This window comes from Cyprinodon tularosa, unplaced genomic scaffold (assembly GCF_016077235.1).
Source record: "Cyprinodon tularosa strain WSP-4 unplaced genomic scaffold, ASM1607723v1 ctg636, whole genome shotgun sequence".
In the NCBI taxonomy this organism is placed as follows: Eukaryota; Metazoa; Chordata; class Actinopteri; order Cyprinodontiformes; family Cyprinodontidae; genus Cyprinodon; species Cyprinodon tularosa.
Window position 1 is genome coordinate 641,893 of NW_024039381.1, and position 20,649 is coordinate 662,541.

At 37.7% G+C, this 20,649-nt stretch overlaps 1 protein-coding gene across 2 annotated transcripts; it reads right to left on the reverse strand.

Annotated features, from left to right (window-relative positions):
• Positions 1-1,838: 1,838 nt before the first annotated feature.
• b3galt2 (UDP-Gal:betaGlcNAc beta 1,3-galactosyltransferase, polypeptide 2) lies at positions 1,839-19,293 on the reverse strand. 2 transcript variants are annotated; one of them, XM_038308400.1, is made up of 2 exons: positions 19,122-19,293; positions 1,839-4,183 (listed from the first exon to the last, which is right to left on the reverse strand). In XM_038308400.1, the coding sequence occupies exon 2, from the start codon at positions 3,837-3,839 to the stop codon at positions 2,517-2,519; it is 1,323 nt and encodes a 440-aa protein (XP_038164328.1). In that variant the 5' UTR covers positions 3,840-4,183; positions 19,122-19,293; the 3' UTR covers positions 1,839-2,516. The 2 variants fall into 2 exon arrangements, with proteins under 2 accessions (XP_038164328.1, XP_038164327.1); XM_038308399.1 differs by having other exon boundaries at positions 18,502-19,293.
• Positions 19,294-20,649: the final 1,356 nt, after the last annotated feature.

Genomic DNA, 20,649 nt, shown 5'->3' on the forward strand with positions numbered 1-20,649 from the left:
TTGGAGGCCAAAGAACCCTGTCACAGTGATCAAAATCATCACTGTTACTGTTATTATATAGTAAATTAAATCATTACTGTTAAATTGTATTGTTTGTCCAATTGTTTATTTGAATTCTTATTCTGGATTAGTTGGAGACATACACTAGGCTATATCAGCCCCACCAAAAAGATTTTTCACCAGCCGCCAATGACGCTTTTCCCCTTCACTTCTTTGGCACTTTCGACAAACACAAGTTTAGGCACTGGGTCCTGTCTTCTTCAGGTTATAATAAGGGCCACCTCCTCTGTGTCAGCTCCCTGCAATTTGAAAAGAAAAAAAGAAAGTGAGAAACCTTCTGTAAAGTGCTTCTTCTATTCACTGACACTGGGCCAGGTGTCAAATATTGTAGCCCCAGGTACATTTTGTTTCCTTTACTGTGTTAATTTTGAGGCTTATGTTTCTACAGAAATATTTTGAATCAATTTTGTCAAGATGAAAGGCTCTCAATTAAAGTATTTCATAGATACACAGCCTATTAAGGTAAATCTTTCCTTTTTCTAAGCTAAAATAACAGTTTGAAAGGGATATTCTAAAATATTAAAGAACTGTTGAATATTGGATTAGCCAGGAATGGAAACACAGCATGGTCCTGCAGCAAGCTTATTTAAAAAGCATGGCATGGACATCCACAGAATCAAAAAAATAAAATAAAGGAAATAAAAAGGGGAATGGTACTCTTTTAATGAAACTCTGCCTGACAGTTTAAACAGAAAAAAATATAATTTTAAAATCTGTCAGTCAAGAACATGTCATTCCTAAATTACCAACGTACTGATATTTTTTTCCTCTTTTTGGTTGAAAATATGAACACTAAATGTAAAACTAGGAGACAGCAACATGTGTTAGCTCAGCTATCACATGCATAAGCCTTGGGCCAATGTATAAATTCCACGCTTGCATGGTGCATGGTGTCAGCTAAATCTACTCTAAACCACGTAGGTTGCCGAGTGCCATCAGCCCCCCGCTGTACATCGGCAGCAAGAGAGGAAATGCATCTGCCAAAATGAGTTTTCAGGGTCCAGCATGCAGTGGTGCTGAACCTCAAGCCAGCCTCTGGCGATGACAGCCACTGCTCGTCATTCACCGTCAGTCTATCAAGACTTCCTAGTGTCTTATTGGGATCACACAGGATGCTCATTGTCGAACACACATAAAGATGAATTCAGAACATGTAGAGGAGTATGCACAAACGTAGACATGCAACACGCATAAAGTCAATTACATGACTTTATGAAAGTAATCCATGCCTTACCTTATTTTTGTCGAATTTCGGTAATTCCCTGCAAGGTGTTTTTTAATACATCCTCATCTAAATAATGGCAGCATCTGTGGCATACCTTCTGCACTGAAGATGTTTGATCATATCACAGCTGTTCTTCCCAACTTTGATCTCGCTATCTGTCCATTTCAAGATGCATCTTGAAATGTTAATAGCAGTTTGGAACTGTAATGGAATGTCACCACCAAATTTACTTTTAGGCATTGAAACACGTGTGTTAGAGGTTCATGCACCAGCAATCAAACCTAATACAGCCATGTCAAATACAAAATCACACCCTCATTACAAGATTCATGGAATCTTTTCAACACACAGTAGCCAGAGCATCGACAAAAAAACATGAAGTAACTAGACATTTTTAATCAATGCTAAAAAGTAAGTGACTGAACCATGTTGGTGTCTAAATTGTAGCTAAAATCTTGGTAGGGGTCAAAATGACCCCTACTGGGAATAATGTCAATATTGTGGACCCCAATGCAATTGATGAGGTAAAAAGATACAAGAAATTCAAGCAAAATGAATTCAGTACATTTATTTATTTTTTTCAAATGAGTCATTGCACATTTACTTAAGTGCAGAGTTATACTCAATGTAAAGCTTTAGAAAATACAATCTCAGTCATCTCTGATGTGATTGTGGTTGCTTTATGTGAAACCTTTCAAAAATAAAATACATTGGATGAGAAGAAACCCACTATTAGAGGTGTCTTTTGATAGATCTGTAATTTAAACAGCAAAAAACAGGGCAGCATAACTGGTCATGTTAAAGATTTAGATCATTCATTAATTTATATTTAGGTAGTGTAACTTTTCAAAATAAACGTACATTTCCCTTTGTCTGTGTAAACAAAGTGGTGTTTTTTTTTTAACCACTCTCTTTAAACATTGTAGACTCTGATGTACTGCACTATCATTAAGAGCATCAATTTCCACCAATCTGTTAGCACCTGAATTGTCCTAAACCCAGATTTTGAGCTGCAGCTTTCTCTGTGCATCAAACAATCATGTTTCCAGTTCTTCCTTTCGGAAATAGTTTGAAAGGTTTGTAATTACTTTAAAAATAAAAAAATAGGTTGCTGTACACAATACCAAAAACAATGTGCTTTTTTCTTATATAGTGTTTAGTGCCAAGTTGAATATTTCCTTGTTTCAAGCAACATCCTTTTTTCTGAGGCAGGCGGTCATCAAGGAATAATTCATGGAGCTCTGTGTCCATGGAACTTTCTGTGTCTGCTGTTCTTTTCCTTGGCAGTATTAATACAGGCGTTGTGCTTGTTGCTCTGCAGGTGATTCCATATCTTCATAAGTTCTTTGGGGTGGAACTGATGGGACGTTATCAGGTGGCTGTACTTACAACTGGAATAAGAGACGCGCCAATGGTTGAAGAGGAACTCATTGGGAGGGGGTGTTGGGTCAATGCGTAACTTTGCCAGGCAGATTCCTACATAAACGTCCTCCAGGTGCAGTCTGCGTATGCTAAGTGAGGCCTGATAGATCAATTCGGCCAGGTCCCCTGAGAACACATACCCTGTGCCTGAGCAAAATATGGGGTAGCGCTCGCTTGGATAAACCTCTGGCGGCATGTACCACTTGCTTTCCTTGTTTCTGTTTGGTGCGTAGCCCCTCATTAAATATCCTGTAAAATATCTCCTTTTGGGGGGTAGTTCAGGTTTTAGCAGCTTTTGAACAAGATACTCAGTATTGACAAACATGTCGCTGTCTGTCTTCATCACATAGGAGACTTTTGGGCAATAGGTTGCCACCCAGTTCATCCCCATCAAGGTTTTGGTGGTTAGGTTGTAGTACGTGTCCTGATAGTCCTGTTGGATGATATCATGGTAAACACGGCTCTCTTCTTCAATGCTACTTTGAAGAAAAGCATCTAAACTCTTCCCTGTGCCAAGAAGAAAAAGTCGAACAAACCCAACCCCCCCTGCTACAGTCTCATTTCCCCATGTCTGCCGGATGGCATTACGTGCATCTGTCTGTCTAGGCTCAGCAGCAATAAGGAATATGAGGAAGGGGGTACTGTCCCTGCACTTATAAGGCTCATTCAAGATGTAGCGGAAGGGTTGAGCACTGAGTTTCTCTCCTACATCCATCTCCTTCTGTAAACTGTTGTTAGAGCTAAATGAGTCCCCAAGCCCCATTACACTCGTTCTAGATCCTTCTCCAGCTTCACCCCCTCCTCCTGGCTGAGCTGGTGTCCCCTCTGCTTGTTGAGAGCTGAGGTTGAGAAGAGGCTTTGGGGCTCCATTCCCCGTCTCCTTCCACAGGCTCCTCAGAGAACTGCTCTGGTTGGCATCCCCCTTGGGACTCCGAAGACCCCTGATGGTGTATGTTACAGGGGTGTCACGAGGCCCACTGCGCCCAGGCAGCCATTCCTGGTGGCTAAGAAATAAAAGCAATGTGAAGAGTAGAGCCAGAGAAAGTAGACCTGCCACATGGGTCCGAAAGAGGGAACGTTTGATGGTCCAGGTCATCTTAATAGGACAACAGTGCCGCCGTCTCCACTGCATGGTGCAGAATGGGTTTGCAAGTCACTGCTTCTGCTCGAAAATGGGCAGCGGTGGTCACAGAGAGTCACCTCAAACATGTGGGTGCCAACAATCAGACGGTTATCTGTGCTGGCAGATGGGTTGGGGGAGGCTTCTGGTGAAGTCAAAGGGACAGTTGAGCCCCTAAGAGTAGCGTGAAGTAAGGTTGAAAGGGCTCTGGCTTGAAAGGAGAAGGCACCAATTTTCTTTTTACCAATGACGCTTTTCCCCTTCTCTTCTTTGGCACTTTCGACAAACACAAGGTCAGGCACTGGGTCCTGTCTTCTTCAGGTTATAATAAGGGCCACCTCCTCTGTGTCAGCTCCCTGCAAATTGAAGAGAAAAAAGAAAGTGAGAAACCTTCTGTAAAGTGCTTCTATTCACTGACACTGGGCCAGGTGTCAAATATTGCAGCCCCAGGTACATTTTGTTTCCTTTACTGTGTTAATTTTCAGGCCTATGTTCCCACAGAAATAATTTGAATCAATTTTCTTTTGTACATCTTCAGCAAGAGAGGAAATGCATCTGCCAAAATGAGTTTTCAGGGTCCAGCAGTGGTGCTGAACCCCAAGCCAGCCTTTGGCGATGACAGCCACTGCTCGTCATTCACCGTAAGTCTATCAAGACTTCCTAGTGTCTTATTGGGATCACCCAGATGCTCATTTTGGAATCCACACAAACATGAATTCAGAACATGTAGAGGATTATGCACAAACATAGACATGCAACATGCATTACTGTGAATAAAATGTAAATGATAGTCTGGTGCCCAACAGAAAATGATCCACCAAGATAGATATACTGGCAGTCACAGTCAGTCTTCAGTAATCCTGAATGTTTGCAAGTCAAACATGTACAGTATTAACTGTGATTTGTGTGTGAATTTAGTTAGGCATTTTTGACATTCACAAATAGAAAAATGCAAATAGAAAGCTTTTTTCCCTAACCCAAAAAGGTTATTTAAAGCATTAAACATAATGATCAAGGCTGCATATGGGAATCATTGTTGTGTATGTTACTGAAATTATAAGCAATAGGTTAGAATTTAGTAATAAATCACTTGCATCCAATATGGTGCCGTGTATAGCTGCCTCAGTGCTAGTTGTGCTTTGTTTCGTGTCTGTTTCTTAATGCTGTTTTCTCGCATCATTCCTTGTAATAGAAATGAGCTCTTATGTATCGTGAAAAATATCCAGCTGAACTATTTACCACTTTTCTAGTATTAGTATCGGAATTATAGGGCAATTTGGTAAAGGGCTCACTTGCTGCTTTTTATGCTGTGAAATGCAACATTAGATAAAAGGGAGCCAGGTCATCTGGGCATCTCTGTTAGCGGTGATTCCAATTCCAGCTATATTTTTCTCCATACACATATGTGTACCCACTATGTAAAAAAACTGTAAAGAATTTCAGCTACTAGTAGGAAAATTAAGAAACTTTTATTTATCTTCTGTTTTATGCTTCATGGAGACCTGGTTGTCCAAACCGAACTCTGCACTCCATCTGGCTGACTTCTAGCTGTTCAGACCAGAAATAGTCAAAGCGTTCTCCAATGCGAGAGTGATGTAGCACTGCTATCCTAATCTAGAGTATTAAAATAACAGTTAACAACCTTTGAGTTTGTCTGTCTCGCCATGGTTGGTTTGCATATTTCACCACTGGCCAGTATGCATGAGAATGAGGCACACTGCATAATCCCTGACGAGGCCCTGTCAGTGGAGCAGATGAACCTGGAATCCCTTGTCATTGTTCTTGGCGACCTTAGCCAAGAACTCGCCAACAACAAAGTTTCTAATGTGTCCAACCAGAGAAGGAAAACCATCAGACTGCTACAACACAACTGTGAGTGGTGAGTGTTTTTCACTCTGCTCTGAGTCACTATAAACATAATGGTGATCTCCTGGTGGAGATTCTCATTCATCCAGGTCATAGTCAAAAAGTTAAGGTTTAAAAAACAAACCACTGGACTTTGTTTTCCAAGTTTGAAGACTTTTCTCTTCCAATCCAGGAAGTGTTCCAGGCTTTTATAGAGTAGCCCAAAAGCCTTGTGATGGCTTAGAAAACATGCACATTGAAACTGGAAAACCAGCTCCAACCCTTATTAATGGGAGCCGTTAAAGTACTTATTGGCCTGCAATACCTGATACTGGCCCATTCCTCTGAAAAGACAGTCCTAAAGGGTTATTGTTGACTGACCTGCAAGGTATTTTGTTCCCCTGCATAGCGATGGTGTTTGAGATGGTATTCGGAAGGAATCAACTATATCACCATTTATGTTAAAAGGAATCCATTTATGTTAAAAGGGAAAAAATCAACCTTAAACAGAGGAGGTGGACTCAGGTTTCAGCTCTCAAAAACCTGGGGGAGAATGTTACTATGGAGACTGTGAGTCTTTGTGAAACGGAATAGTCAGTTTCTCTGTTTTCAGGTTTAGAAAACTTAAGACTTTTTAGTAAACCTACTTTGTAAACCCAGTATAGCTGATCTTCAGGCAGGCTTGAAGTGCACTGACTAGGATGGTTTCAGGACTGCTATCAACAATCTGGATGAGTAAACAATTGTTGTGATGTTCCACATAAACCTTTGTAAAGTCAGCTGTTTACCAATATGCACTCGTGTTATAATGATAAATCCTTGTTAATGGCTGAAATCAGACCACTATGGTTGTAGAAGGAGGAAGCATTTAGTTGTTAGGACAGAGACTTATTACAACTGTTACAGTTCAAAGAGGTTCGAGATGCTAAACGCTGTAGACTCTATTCCCTCACATCCCTCACTAGGAGGACACAGCAGGGGCTGTACTTATAGTTGAAGAACATCCCACTGGTTTAAAAAACTGTAAATCATCTAATCTTACACTTTCAATTTTTTTTACACGTCAGTTTTTTTAAGAATTGTCCTTTCAGGTAAGTCATTAGTTTAGAGTTGGTGACCATTTTAATTCTAAACTAAATAGTCTCCAAACTGCTTTAGATTCTTTAAAAAGAAAAAAAAAAAAAATTTAAGTGCTGCATGAAACTACAAAGCAGATGCTAACATTATCAATAGCAGCTTAACAATACCCAGAAGTGGAATTTCTTAAACATTCACCCTATTGTGTCTGTTAATGTTCTTCATTTCTTAAAATTCAAAAATAGTTTTATTTAGAATTATTTAAAACTGAAGGCTATTTGATTGCTGTAAAACAGAACAATGTCTGCCAATGATGTCTTTTGCTTGAATTGGTCAATAAAACAGGGCAACAACTCAGGTTCTCCCTTTCCTAATTTATCATAATAGTACATTAAGGTCCTTATATAATTTACTTTTATTTGAATATACTTAGAAATGTGATAATTACAATACAGCTTCCCACATGGCTTCTGATTCCCAGGTCCATTCTTTTTTTTTACTTTTTGGGGTTTTAAAACAGTCACCTTTAAAAAAAAAAACAATAAAAGAAAATAATTATTAATCTTTACTTGTTTCACATAATGATTTAATTTTAGTAAAAAAAAAATTGAAAGAAACAAGCTTGTTATAGGTATCAGGGCATTACAAAAATTGTACTTGTTTACTCTTTCAAAACTAAAAAAAAAAAATTATAAAAAATAAATAATTAATTTTTTCTGGTTTTCAAAAAGGGCCATAATGTATTCTGCCATATTTGGCCATTATTTAGTTTTGTGGCTCAGTCAGAAAAACATGACAGGCCCAGACAGCATTATGCAAACCAGTCTGCACAGTGCATAATCAGTGCTGACCCCTCCGCTATACAAAACTTGTACAAGACCAGTGTCAGGAAAAAGGTAGCTGACATCTCAAATACCTTGACAATAAACAGTTAAATATTTTCCTTTGGGTCACCACAACAGACTGGCATTTACAAAAAAATAAAGCTTCCACAAAGATAGTTTCTTTCTTTCCGGGTCCGATTCCCTGCCCCGGGGTCTTTCTGCATGGAATTTGCATGTTTGCCCTGAGCATGTAAGGGTTCTCTCCGTATACTCCGGCTCCCGTCCACAATCAAAAAACATGACTGTTAGGTTAATTGGCTTCTCTAAATTCTCTTTCAGTGTGAGTGTGTGCGTGAATGGATGTTTGTCCTGTTTGTGTCTGTGTTGCCCTGTGATAGACTGGTGACCTGTCTAGGGTGTACCCCGCCTCTAGCCCTTAAACAGCTGGAGATAGGCAGCAGCACCCCTCACGACCCCAGTAGGGATAAACATGACAGAAAATGGATGGATGTTTGGGATATCATTCTGTGGAAACAAAAGTTACTTTGCCCTTTACTGTAATATTTGTTATCATTGTTTCATTTTTCCATGTAAATGGATATACTGGTGAATATTCTCAGTCATCCAGGTAATGGATGTAAATATACATGTAAATGGAAGAAGAAAAATCTATATCTGCTTCAAAAATCGGTTTGAATGTCAAAATAACCTGCATTGGCGTAACAGTTCCTGTATTGATGATCTCTGCTTAACAGGCTGCAGTGGTATGTATATTAAGCAGCTGATTACAGTCACTATTGAACAGATACAGCTGTTAATCTACCAAGCAATTTCCACTTGATGAACTAGTAATGTTATAATAGTATCTATATAAAAATAAGTATGCTAAAAAGGCATTAATAAAACTTTATATAAAAAAAAACTTAAAAAATTGTCCCAGTCTTTTAACACTATGTGCATCTATATCAAAAAAGACATGATGAATCTTAAAAAAAAAAAAAAAAAACCTGACTTAAATTGAGCTAACCAATTTTAAGTGATGTAGAATCTAATCATGGAATCATGGATATTTCCAAACTGATTTGTATGTGCTTTTGTTTCCTGCTAAAAGCTGAAAGATTGGAAAGGAATGAACCATTATACAGTATGTAAATGGAATAAAAAGAAGAAATGGGAAGAAAATGCTGACCAATTACAACAGGCAAAATAATTTAAAACAGTATTTCAACTTAAATAAGCTGTTCATCAGCAGACATTCAGATTTGGACCCTAGACTCCTATGCATAAGCAAGGCCCGGTTTGTACCTGGTAAAACAATCATTTTAATCGGTTTTAAGGGTTTCTGAGGGACTTGTCCCAGAAAAAGGTGGACAAAACAATTTATCACCTGTGCTGAGGTAGAGGATCTAGATGGGTTGTTAAAGATCTATGAAGACAAAGGCCAATCGTTAACCTAAGGTCCTATTACTGCTGACTCTAGCCTAATTACCATAACACAGTGTGTACACAAGGGGTGAAGAACAAAAAGTCCAGTAAATGCCACTTTTCCTCCATGGATTTGGGAAGCAGGAACCAATGGTATAATAAAAATTGTAAAAGATTTTATTTTCTAAAGAGAAAAATATGTGAGTATTACTGATTGAAGGGGTCCAGTGGTGGTATGATAAGAAATTTCCACTAAAGATGCTTTTCCTATAATAAAACCTGAGGTGTTGAAGACCCAAGCTATCTACAATGAAATGTTTCAAACACTGGGGGTCTGAGCAAAGATGAATGCACCTTTCATTTTTCGCGCAGTACTTCACCATAAACTACTGATAAAGTTTTTCTTCGAAGAGAATACCATCCCTCAGTAAAGCCTTCATGAAACCATCCACAAAAAATCATCCTTTACAACATCGTCATCATTCATGAATATTTCCTTTAAACAGACAAATCAATTGTGTTAACAAACTTAATTCAAATCACATTCATTAACTGACTTATTACCTTCTAATTTTTTTTTTTTTACTCAGGGTGAGCAGCTCAGGAGAGGAACTTCTGGATTCTGTGATTTACACAAATGGATCTCTTACTTCAAGTCATAACTAAAGTTTGCTTGAACTAACTCCAATCTACCCAAGTACCAGCAGTAGCAGTCTAAGCCATTCTTCTGCAATTAAAAGTCGAGGCAAGTTCTTTAGCAATAAGCAGATATGAAGCAAGCCTGTTGGGGGGCATTCAGTGAATTGTGCCGACCAAGTATGAGAAGGATTTTAAAAACTTCCAGTTTTAATTTTCTGTTATGTTTGCTCATTCATCATGACATCTGACAAGGAACACGATAACCTTTTCAGGCGAGTATGCTTACCCAGTGAAAGCAATTACAGGGGAATGAGAGAGGCCAGGGCAAGCTTTGTTTTAAAGGTTAACATACTTTATATCGAAGCACATTGAGCGCTTGAGAGATTTCTGCTGTCAACCACATGAACATCTAGTTACACAAACTGATCAGGAGAACACACACAGAGACACACGTAAACATGAAATTAAAGAAATAAACAATGAACAGAGCCCCCCCATGTACTAGCACCCAACGATCCACAAAGTCTCACACAGTGATCCTTGAATTGAATTTGTTCAGTTGTTCTAAGCGTAAATGCAAATTTCAGAGGAATCATCAGGGATCCATTTTTAGTCATTAACAGCAGTGTTTAATCTGCCAATGCCTCTCCTCATTAATTCCTTTTCTTGCCTCCCATCAATGTCACTTCTATGCAGGCCAATTAGTTACACTAGCGCTAATTAAAGCCCCAGCGATTCTGCAGCGGTCAATAATCAGAAAGAAGGCTGAGCAAGTGGGGCAGTGGTGATAAGGCAGATCAGTGTTAACTGTGACTACATCAGCTTTAGACCTGCAGGAAGAATAGAGAAGATGGGCGTTTGGTTTGTTCCTGTGTCTTCATAAGAAATGTTTGTGTGTGTTGTCTACATAAAACAAGCTTTGCCAATGCCAACAGGTAGATGACAATGACTCATTAAAAACATTGCTTTTCATTATAGTGACACTTTTTCCTGAGGAAAAGTACTGATCCCATTTATGAGACTTTTAGAGTTGCTGCTCATTGAAGATAGAGGATAAAATATATATATATTTTTTAAAAGCCTTGGCTTTTATGGCATAATGCAGAAAGCGTTTTTTCTTAAAAACACAACTCATAAGGACCACATGTATGATGTTTTTAGTCCTGATGTAGTGTAATAGCATTTGGGCTGTAAAATGGTGAAAGCAGAGAGTTCACAAGAAAACAAAGCAGCAACATTATTCCAACCATCAACATTAAAGAGCTTTTGTAGAGAGGCTAGAGGTACAGTGTCTATTTCAGATAAGCTGTGTTAAAATATTGAATTGCCATAGTTTTATATCTTAAAAATAACTGAAAAGACACCTTTTATTGCTTTTTATAAAACCAAATACAATCAAAGTCCCAAAACATATACATGCCGACAACTATGGAAGCCAAGGAAAAGAAGCATATCCTTACAAATCATTGAAGAAAACTGTTTGCAGCCTCAGTTTGTAACAGATGCACATACATGATGGAGTGGATGTGCTTAGACTCTAGATACGCTGAGTTCATTATATCTTACACGATAGCTGTCCTCCACAATCAAATAAAAGACGCATAATAAATCTTTAAACAATTTGTCAGATGTTTCTTCCTACGTTTTTCAAACCAGATTTAGTAGCTGCAACTCTCTGTATTACAATAACAAATTCTAACTCTTACATCCTGGACTGCATCATCAAATTGGAGCACTTTAAGCTGCATGAAGCTGACACCCAAACCATGTGAAAACACTCAGCAAATACTGTACACTGAAAGGTTAGTGCCCATGCACAACTTTTGAATTGCCTTGGGAGTAGCATAAACTATTGGAAAAGCTCCAAAAGCACTAAAAAAAAAAGAGTCCACTTTGGTTCATCCAGAGCTGTGTCTTGATGACTGTTGGATTAGGTGGTGCCTCCTTGTAAATCTATCAACGCAAAAGCAACACTGCTGGGCAGGGGACAGTGACAAACCTGGTCTGTGCTGGAGGTAAGGTAGTAGGATGAGGACTGCTTCTAAGGGTAAATTAAAACAGCGTTTATTTAAAGCCACCTAGCACCTCTTCGGAGTATTCCTTATTTCTATTTTTTATTTTTTTTTTTTACATTTTTTTTCTCTGTATTACATTTTAAGTGAAAAAAAGCTTTGCCTACAACCACTTCCTGATTGGTTGCTGTGTCACAATTTCACGGTAATGTTCAACTCTTTTCAACTTCAACGATCACCGCTCTGCTCTCTCCATGCGGTGCTGCTGTTTGACAACGACTCAGTTCAATCTAGTAGCACGAGGTGAGAGCGGAGCAGTAAACGCCCTCACTGCTAATCGATTAACCGTTAACTGGAGTATAGAGTAATTATAACAAGATTGTAAAGAGAAATCTAAACATTTTGCATTTAAGATGAAAAAAAAATGTTCATCTGTCAATATGGTGTATCCAGAACTGTGGAAGAGTTTATGTTTCACCTGGTTTATAATGTTGTTAAATTTTCTTTAAAGAATCTTTGGCTATCCAACTATTAATCGATTAATTAAACAAATAATCAACAGATCAATCAATTTGCAAAATAATCGTTAGTTGCAGCCCTAATTGTCTCCAAGACACAATCTACATATATGTATTATTATTATTGCTCAAACAAATTAGTTTTGTCCAAGTGCATTCTATTCTGCTACATGTTGAGATAATTTTTTTGTCATTCATGTATATTATTGTTAAACCCTGATATAGCTTACCTGTCAAGTATAGTAGATGTATTACATAGTTTTCCTACCTATGGTTTAACACTTTAAAGTATAGAGCCTAATTTACAGACAGAGATGATAATTCTTAACAAAGAAAAGCCCTGGTACTGTCCATTGGATTGTCCTTGGCCTAGAATAATGTGTATTATCTTGATATGACTGGAGCCAGTGCTTTCTCCTCATTCATAAACAAGTGTTTCTTTCCTGGTTATCTCTTCCAGGAAGTCAGTTGGATTTTATATTCTTAGTTGTTTGTTTGTTTTTGCGTTCATCAGATGCTTTTTATTCAAAGCAATGAGGTAGGCATTAACGTCAAGGATCTTGCCTAAGAACGCGGCCCTCCTGTGTGCAAGTCAGGTGACTTACAACTTGAGATAGCCAGTTACAGCATTTTTACATTCTCATCAGTAGGAGTTTTTTTGAGTCAGTAGCATGACCAGGTAGCTGTCTCGCCTCTGTTCCTTCTGTGTAGTTATGCTGAGTCTTTACACCACAATGAGTGTTTTGTCCATTCTATTGTAATTCAAAAAAACAAGCCAAAGGAAACAATAGTCTAATATTTTATGTCAAAATAAGGAAAAATATATAATGATAAAATAAAAGGAGTAATATGAGCATTTTACAAGTAACACAAAATGTAGTCTGACTTTAATGGGAGGAATCTATCATATTTTTGTTATTTATTAGTAACCAAATGACCTCTTGTGCAATGTTATTGAGCCTAATAGAAAGTTGTATTCAAATGTGTTGTTTTCATCTACTGATAGTGCTCAACAGCACACCTAGTGGTGTAATTTTGCTTATTGCTCCTTTAAGGGTGGATTTGTAAAGCCGCTTGCTAAAAGAAGTAAGGGTTCATTGCCGGAGTAATCTAGGTGAAGAGAATAAAGGAAAACCATGCAGGGCTTTTACTTTCTGGACCTGGATTATCTACCGCTGGTCACTACTGAAGAGTATGTCTGAGTGAGTAGTGATATTCCAAAGTGACGCTAAGACGATGAAACCCTGTACCAGAATGTGATGGTTTTATTGCAGATTGAGGAAAATCTGTAAAATCAAAAATAGCATTGGAGAGCTTTAAAGGTTTATCGGGGAACATTTTCATTTTGGAGTGAGTTATACTTGAGCTGTGTCCACAAATATCTGCATGGAGACAATTCCACGGTATTTTGTTTGATTCCTTGACTTTATGATCACTTTCAGATTGTGTTATCTTCATGTGTTAAAATCTGCTATAATGAGGCTTCATTCGATTAGCTGTTACCAACAACCGCTTATTGATTGATCTTTTACAGGTTCAGTGAACAAGAACATTGTTTACTAAAACCTCACCTCAAAAAAAGATTAAAAAAAACCTTTAAGACTTTGAGTTTTCTTCATTTTTAACATAAAAACAAAAGCACTAACCAGGTAAGTGGACAAACAGTAATACATAACCCAGAATATGGGTCTTCATAGATCTCTGTGTGTGTGTGAGTGGAGGAAAATGATCATACAGCAGTAAAGCTGGTTCTGTTCTTAAGAAAAAATACTGGCCACTGTGCAACAATGAACCACCTTCAGCACAACCTGCTCAGATTAAAAAGAGTCTTGCTCAGCTCAAAGTTTGCAGAAAAAAAACAAACTCCATTCATAAATGTGCTCTTTTGCACACAATGATGCACACCTCTACTCTGCTATAAATGCTGCCGAGGTCTCATCACTGTAACTTCCTCTTTTAGACAGAAGGAGGAAGAAGGATGGTTGCTTCACATGCCTCATTATCTCTGCCAGTAGAAGGTATGTTGAGTCAGCCACAAACTGAGCAAACGTTCACTGAGAACTCCGTCTGTGTGTGAAAGAACGGGTTGTTCCTTTAGCACACAGGAGGAACAGTTATTGAGGTTTTTAAACCCTCAATCAAAGGTCAACCGTTGGAGATAATGTCCCATGGCTTAATATTTTATTCTGTTTAAACAAAAGATGTCATATCTGTACCTAGCTCAAGGACAGCTACAAGGTAATATATTCTAAGTTAAAATAAAACAAATGCTTTTGAGTGTAACATTAAAAGTTATCAACATTCACCCCCTGAAAACTTCTAGCCCTTAATACATTTTATTTTCTTTAAATAAGATTTGACACTAAAATATTTCATGGTATCCAGATCAATTAGTTGGTTTTAGACGTCACAGGTGTAACTGGCAGCTTTACCTAAGTGTCACTGTGTAAACTAGTGCTAATGTAAATGATTACTTAAGTATTCAATGATTTATTCTGACAGTTATTAAAGCAATTGAATAAAAATACATTTCACAAAATGTAGATATTTAATTTCAACATTTATATTTGATTTAACAGCTAATTATATAAGAAAAAGAAAAACAATACAACTCCTTGTTTAAAATTAAAATCAACAATTTAATGCAGCAATATAGCACAGAGGAATTAAAAAATCGTTACTAATTTGACTGAAATTGATTGGACTCGGACCATATATTCCCAGTTCCAACGCGCCATGCCACACTACCAACCACATTGGTGCAAAGACAACTTTAAACAAATCAGTCAATTTTATATCATGCATTGGCAGTCCCTGGATCTCGCCTTCCTTTCATCTTTAATGCCTTGCTTTAAAGCTGAACACCCCACTCCATCATCTTCTTCTCTTCGCACATTCATAACGTAACCTTGTTAACTTTCTTTTATCTCTGCAGCATCAAGCAAATACTTCTCTTATACTTTTACCAAACTGGTTTACAGTAAATTCACCACTTGATGTGACATTTTCAACTCCCTTCCCTCCATAATCTGCAACTAGTACAAAGAGAGTTGTTCAAATCATTTCATCATCCTCTTCCCATTTCACCCCAGTGCTACATTAACTCTACTGGAATGTTTAATACTGAATGTGATATCTAACTTCCTTTCACATTTAGTCTAAATCAATTATATGATCTTATGATGCATACCTCAAACTGTCCAGGTGGAGCTGCATGGTTGCGCAGTTTGTAGCACTGTTGCCTTGCAAAAAGAAGATCCTGGGTTTGATTCCCAGTCTTTCTGCATGGAGTTTACAAGTTCTTTCCAGGACCCTGGCTTCCTTTGACAATCCAAAAACATAACTTTCATAATTGCAGTCTCTAAATTATGTGAGTCTATGGGCACCCGTTGCCCATAGACTACCTGAGATATGCACCAGCTCTACCGTTACCCTTATGGATATGCATCAGAACAAAATGGACAGAGTGATCTATCCAAGTGAATGCAAGTTCACTTCCTTACTTGAGCTGGCAACACACCTACTAAAGGAATGCCATCTATCTGGGCACCTGGGCAGTAACTTAGCAGTTGGCATTAGCTTTTAGCGTTATTCATTTTTTTTTCTTCTCCATAATAAACTATGTTATGTATCCTATTATAATCTTGTGTAGTTCTATGTTTTATCTATAGTGTTGGTACATTTAGATATATTTCCATATATATCTACAGGTGCCTTGATTATTGTAACTGTTAAACCAGCTGAGGAGATGTGCTTTAGATAACATGCGGCAGCTCTGTATTATTCCTCCACTTTTTTCCATATACCTGTCTTAACTGATTTTTAGAAAGCATTTTATGCACATGCAGATGCCTAGCAGGTAAAGCATTTTGCAACACCACCCAAGAATTTTCTAATTTTAATTAATTTCATCCACACCATCTGTATTTATTCTTGACTGTTACAGGTCAATATATTACCACTGTTAAAGAGAAGGGAAATCCATGCTAAAAAAGCCTGAGCTAACATGTTATTCTTCTTTGACAAATAACAAGGAGATCTCTGGTTGGTCGCAGGCATTTAAGATGCTAGGGGGAAGGGAGTAAACCATGGTATGTGATCAAATGGTATGGCCACACCAAGAAATAAGCAGCAAAGGGAGACGTTCTCGTGTGTTATCAATCCGCTGCACATTTTTACTCGCTAGCTTTTATATATTCAAAGAAAACTTTTGAGCACCACTCTCATACATCCCATCTGTGATCATTGTTTGATGTTCTTCCAAAGGTCAAAATGATATAACACCGGAAAACCTCAAACTGACAGGTCTGCCCTACTCTAATGACACAGGTTCACCTGGTTCTAATGGTTTAGAACAGAATCAGTTTACTCATACTCGTCATCTTTTACATATCAGAAACTTGTTTGGGAAGCAGGTCAGGAATTATAGGCATCTCAGCAGAGAAAAAAAAAGAAATCAAGTCGATGTATTGTTTTTATCATTTTCCAATTGATGCAAATCCCTTCAAGCAGCAGAACATTTTAACCTGTGATTATGTATTTTGTTCAATTTTGAACATTTCTAGAATAGGATGCACCTACAAACCAATAAATAAACAACTAAAATATAATCTAGAATCAGAATGTCAAAAGCTCAATCCTTCCTGGTCTTCATTCGGATATTTCCAGCTGTCTCTGTTAATTTGCATAAATTAAAAACTGCAAACAAATCAGACTGTAAGATTGACAAGATCTTTGCAGGTTTTATAAGAGAAGTTGCTCTTTAAAAATATTTTCATTTGCTTTGTTGATCCCATAGATTCAAAATGCTGCTTTTTTCAAAGTTCTACTAAAGTTGATTTAAAGTGAGAATTAAAAATACATGAGTGACGTAGTCTTGAATGTAAAGGTATAGGCTGGCGGGCGCATTCGCCCTTGTAACATATGTTTCAGATGGGATTTATATGGGATTTTATCTAGAGTGGAACCATTTTAGAAATAAATAACATAGTAGCAATATCAAATTCTTTAACATTCTTCGATTTACCAGAAATATTCCTTAGTTTTCTTTTTTTTTTTTTGCTAGCATAGCTTTGCAATGCTGCTCAGAAAGAACATTGAAGCAGGTCTTTACAGTTCCGGATTTGCGCCTGATTATGCGGTGGGGATTGGGACTTTATATGCCCTTTATCATGCAAAATTCTGTTTTACGAATGTTTGAGATTCGAAGAAAAAGAGTAAACAGATTCATCCTAATAATGTGGATAATAACAAGTCCTTTACTTATTGACTAACGGAGCGTTATTTAGGACACTTTAAAATGAGCGGGCTGAAATAATTAATCTGCAGATGTTACATGTAATCAAATGCCTTAAAAATAACCCCCATTAGCTGTATTTTATAATATAGACAACCGGAATTTGCCTTTTTGTACAGGGCTAAATAAAAATTGTGCACAATATTTAGACAGTATTATATATACAGTATACAGAAATAATGATGTGACTCTGAGAAATAAAGATTTGGCAGACATGATGAGTTGGTTGCTGTAGTACATTTTATAGAAGTTCTCTCTACTTGGGGATCAATATTTATCTTGTCCAACTATCTCCCACCTTTCTCTACAGTTCTTTAATTGTAATAAACTAGAATTACTTTTCAAAACTAGAAAACATGCTTTGCATAAAAGTCTTCACAAAGTAAGCAAAACAGAAATGACGTATGTGGCTCTTTTGAAGCTAAACCCAATACATTTTTTAAAAGCTTGTGGTGCAGCATGAATATCCAGACCGTGAGGTTAGCCACAGTTTCTTTTTAAGCCACTTGCAGCATTGTGCAGACATCGTTAATCATGCAAAGTCTTGGGTTGCCAACTAGATCAGGGATCTTGGCACAATGAAGTGGATATAAAGCTCCCTAAATCAATATGATCAATAAGAACTCAATGGCTTTGCTTCTTGGCAGGTGAGTAAAACTGGACGTGTAATTTGAATCAGCTTCATCTGACCTTTACTTCAATTTTTGTTTCTACTTTCAAATAAATACTATATATATATATATATATATATATATATATATATATATATATATATATATATATATATATATATATATACACCCCCAGAGAAGTGAGGGTTATTGTGTCAGTTAACATTTTAAGGGGCTAGAGTGATGAAGAGGAGGTAAATGATGTTGAGTCAAAGGTGGGTTAAATGGAGAGGCTGATTGATGGGTTCATGGATCCCAGTCAAGGCATCTGAGGAAAGGTGGACGTAATGGAGTGGAGAGGAAGGAGGGGACGGCTAAATGAATAATGAGGATGTGGAAAACTGATGGGACGTGCAGCGCTGCGTACCTCAATCCACCTCATGCTGCGGCTGCTGACAGGGCTGCAGACGGCTGATGGGTGGACTGAACCCCGCTGCCTTCACCCTCCATCACCGCCTCTTTAGTCGTCCTCTGCCTCCCTTTTGTCTATTTGCACAGACACCTCGGATGCGTTGGATGTGTCAGCGACCCTCCTGCTCCCCATGCCTGCAGCAGCTCAAGTAACCTGCGGGGTTTGGTTCTCCTCCTGGAGCGACTCCCTTTTTACCCCCTCTTCTCTTTCGTTATATAACTGTTTTTCAAACAATAAATTCCTGCTCAACAATGCAGTTTCCAGTTTGTTTCCTAGATCTCATCCAAGTTTATCCTTTTCCAGAGAAACGTCCATTTCGTATGAAAAAGCGCATCTCCGCACTTCCACCTGGAGCCGACCCGCTGGAGGAAGAAGGAGCGCAGCGGCGATGGAGCTGCAAGTAAGCGGCTGCTCCTCCACGGTGCCTAGCCTGGCTGCTGGGCAGTGCAGTTGCAATGAAACGCGATGGAGGAAAACAGAATTACAAAAATATGAGCTCCCACCTTAGTCCGGTAAACAGCGAAGCATAAACACCCAGACTCCTAGAAGGAGAACAAAAGCAATAACTCATCTACCTTCCCCTCCTGGCTTTGCCTCCTCTTCTTTTTATTTTCTACTCTCCTGAAGGCTTCCTCTGATATCGTTTGGACTCCTGTCAGATTTCTCAGCTGGTCCAGACAGCTGTTAGTCCGTGAAGGCTGTCTGTCAGCTACCGCTACACTGACGGACCTGGAGCGCGTCACTGCGCTCTTAGTAGAGGAGCTCACGTGACCCAGTTATTCTGTTATGATGCGTTTAAGGGGTGTAAGTACGGAAGAGGATTAGGGCCACTGGGAAAAAAAAAGTTAACAGATTTTAAAATATTATTTCAGTTAATTATGGGGAAAAGTCTGAATTCTGACTTTGATCTCAGAATTCTGACTTCTTTTTCGGAATTCTGACTTTAATCTCAGAATTTTGACTTTTTTTCTCAGAATCCTGACTTTTTTCATTGAATTCTTATTTTTTTTCTTCTCAGAACTCCGACTTTAATCTCAGAATTCTGACTTTTTTCTCAGAGTTCTGACTTTTTTCATAGAATTGTGACTTTTTTACTCAGAATTCTGACTTTCATTTTAGAATTCTGACTCTGATCTCATAATTCTGTCTTTAATCTCAGAATTTTGGATCTTAATGTAGATGGGCAGCAAGGAGGAAGAGATGTGGGAGCACTTAGCTTCACTAAAAGATGTGAGTCTTTTTTGGGGGCCAATAACACATTAGTGGAAAATGATGGAATTAGGCGAATTTTTACATGCCCAAGGGTTCCTCCGTGATGCTATTTCATTAATAGAAGGGCAGAAGGTGATTAAAACAAGACAGCTAGTTTAGTCTCTAAAACAGACATGGCTTGGTGCTAACATGTTTGTCAAAAAGTCAGAATTCTGTTAAAAAAAAAAGTCTGACTTCTGAGATTAAAGTCAGAATTCTGACTTTTTATTCATATTATAATGAAAATTTTAAAATCAGTTAACTTTTTTTATTTTTTCAGTGGCCCTAATCCTTTTCTGTATGTAAGTGACAAAAATACATTAAGTTTTTAAAAATACGGTGCTTACACAAAGAGCTAAATAAAAAAGGAAATAGTCTAACCTTAAGTCAAGAATGTAGGAGAGTCAGAAGAATAATGGCTTTTCATTTGAACTGCGGTTTTTAAACTCTTTCTTACTGGCTTCAAACACGCTTAATGTTCTGCAGTTTAAATTAAGTATTAAATAGGTGCAATGTATTTACGCTCCAAGTTTTCACAGAGAGAATTCTCAGTGCTTCCCAATAGAATAACACCACAGAAGGAGTCACAGTATACAAGGCAGAACATAAACACAGTACATTAATATATGCATATCATCCTATCATAAAAGCTGAAGTCTAACCGAATGGTTGTTGACAAAAGATGTATTTAGCTGCTTTCAAAGGTCAACAACATTCTCCAGACAGTTTAGTACACACAAAATAACAATTCCTGCAGATTTATCAGCTTGACATACAAAATGTGAGTCTTTTGTTCCACTATTATATATATATATATATATATATATATATATATATATATATATATATATA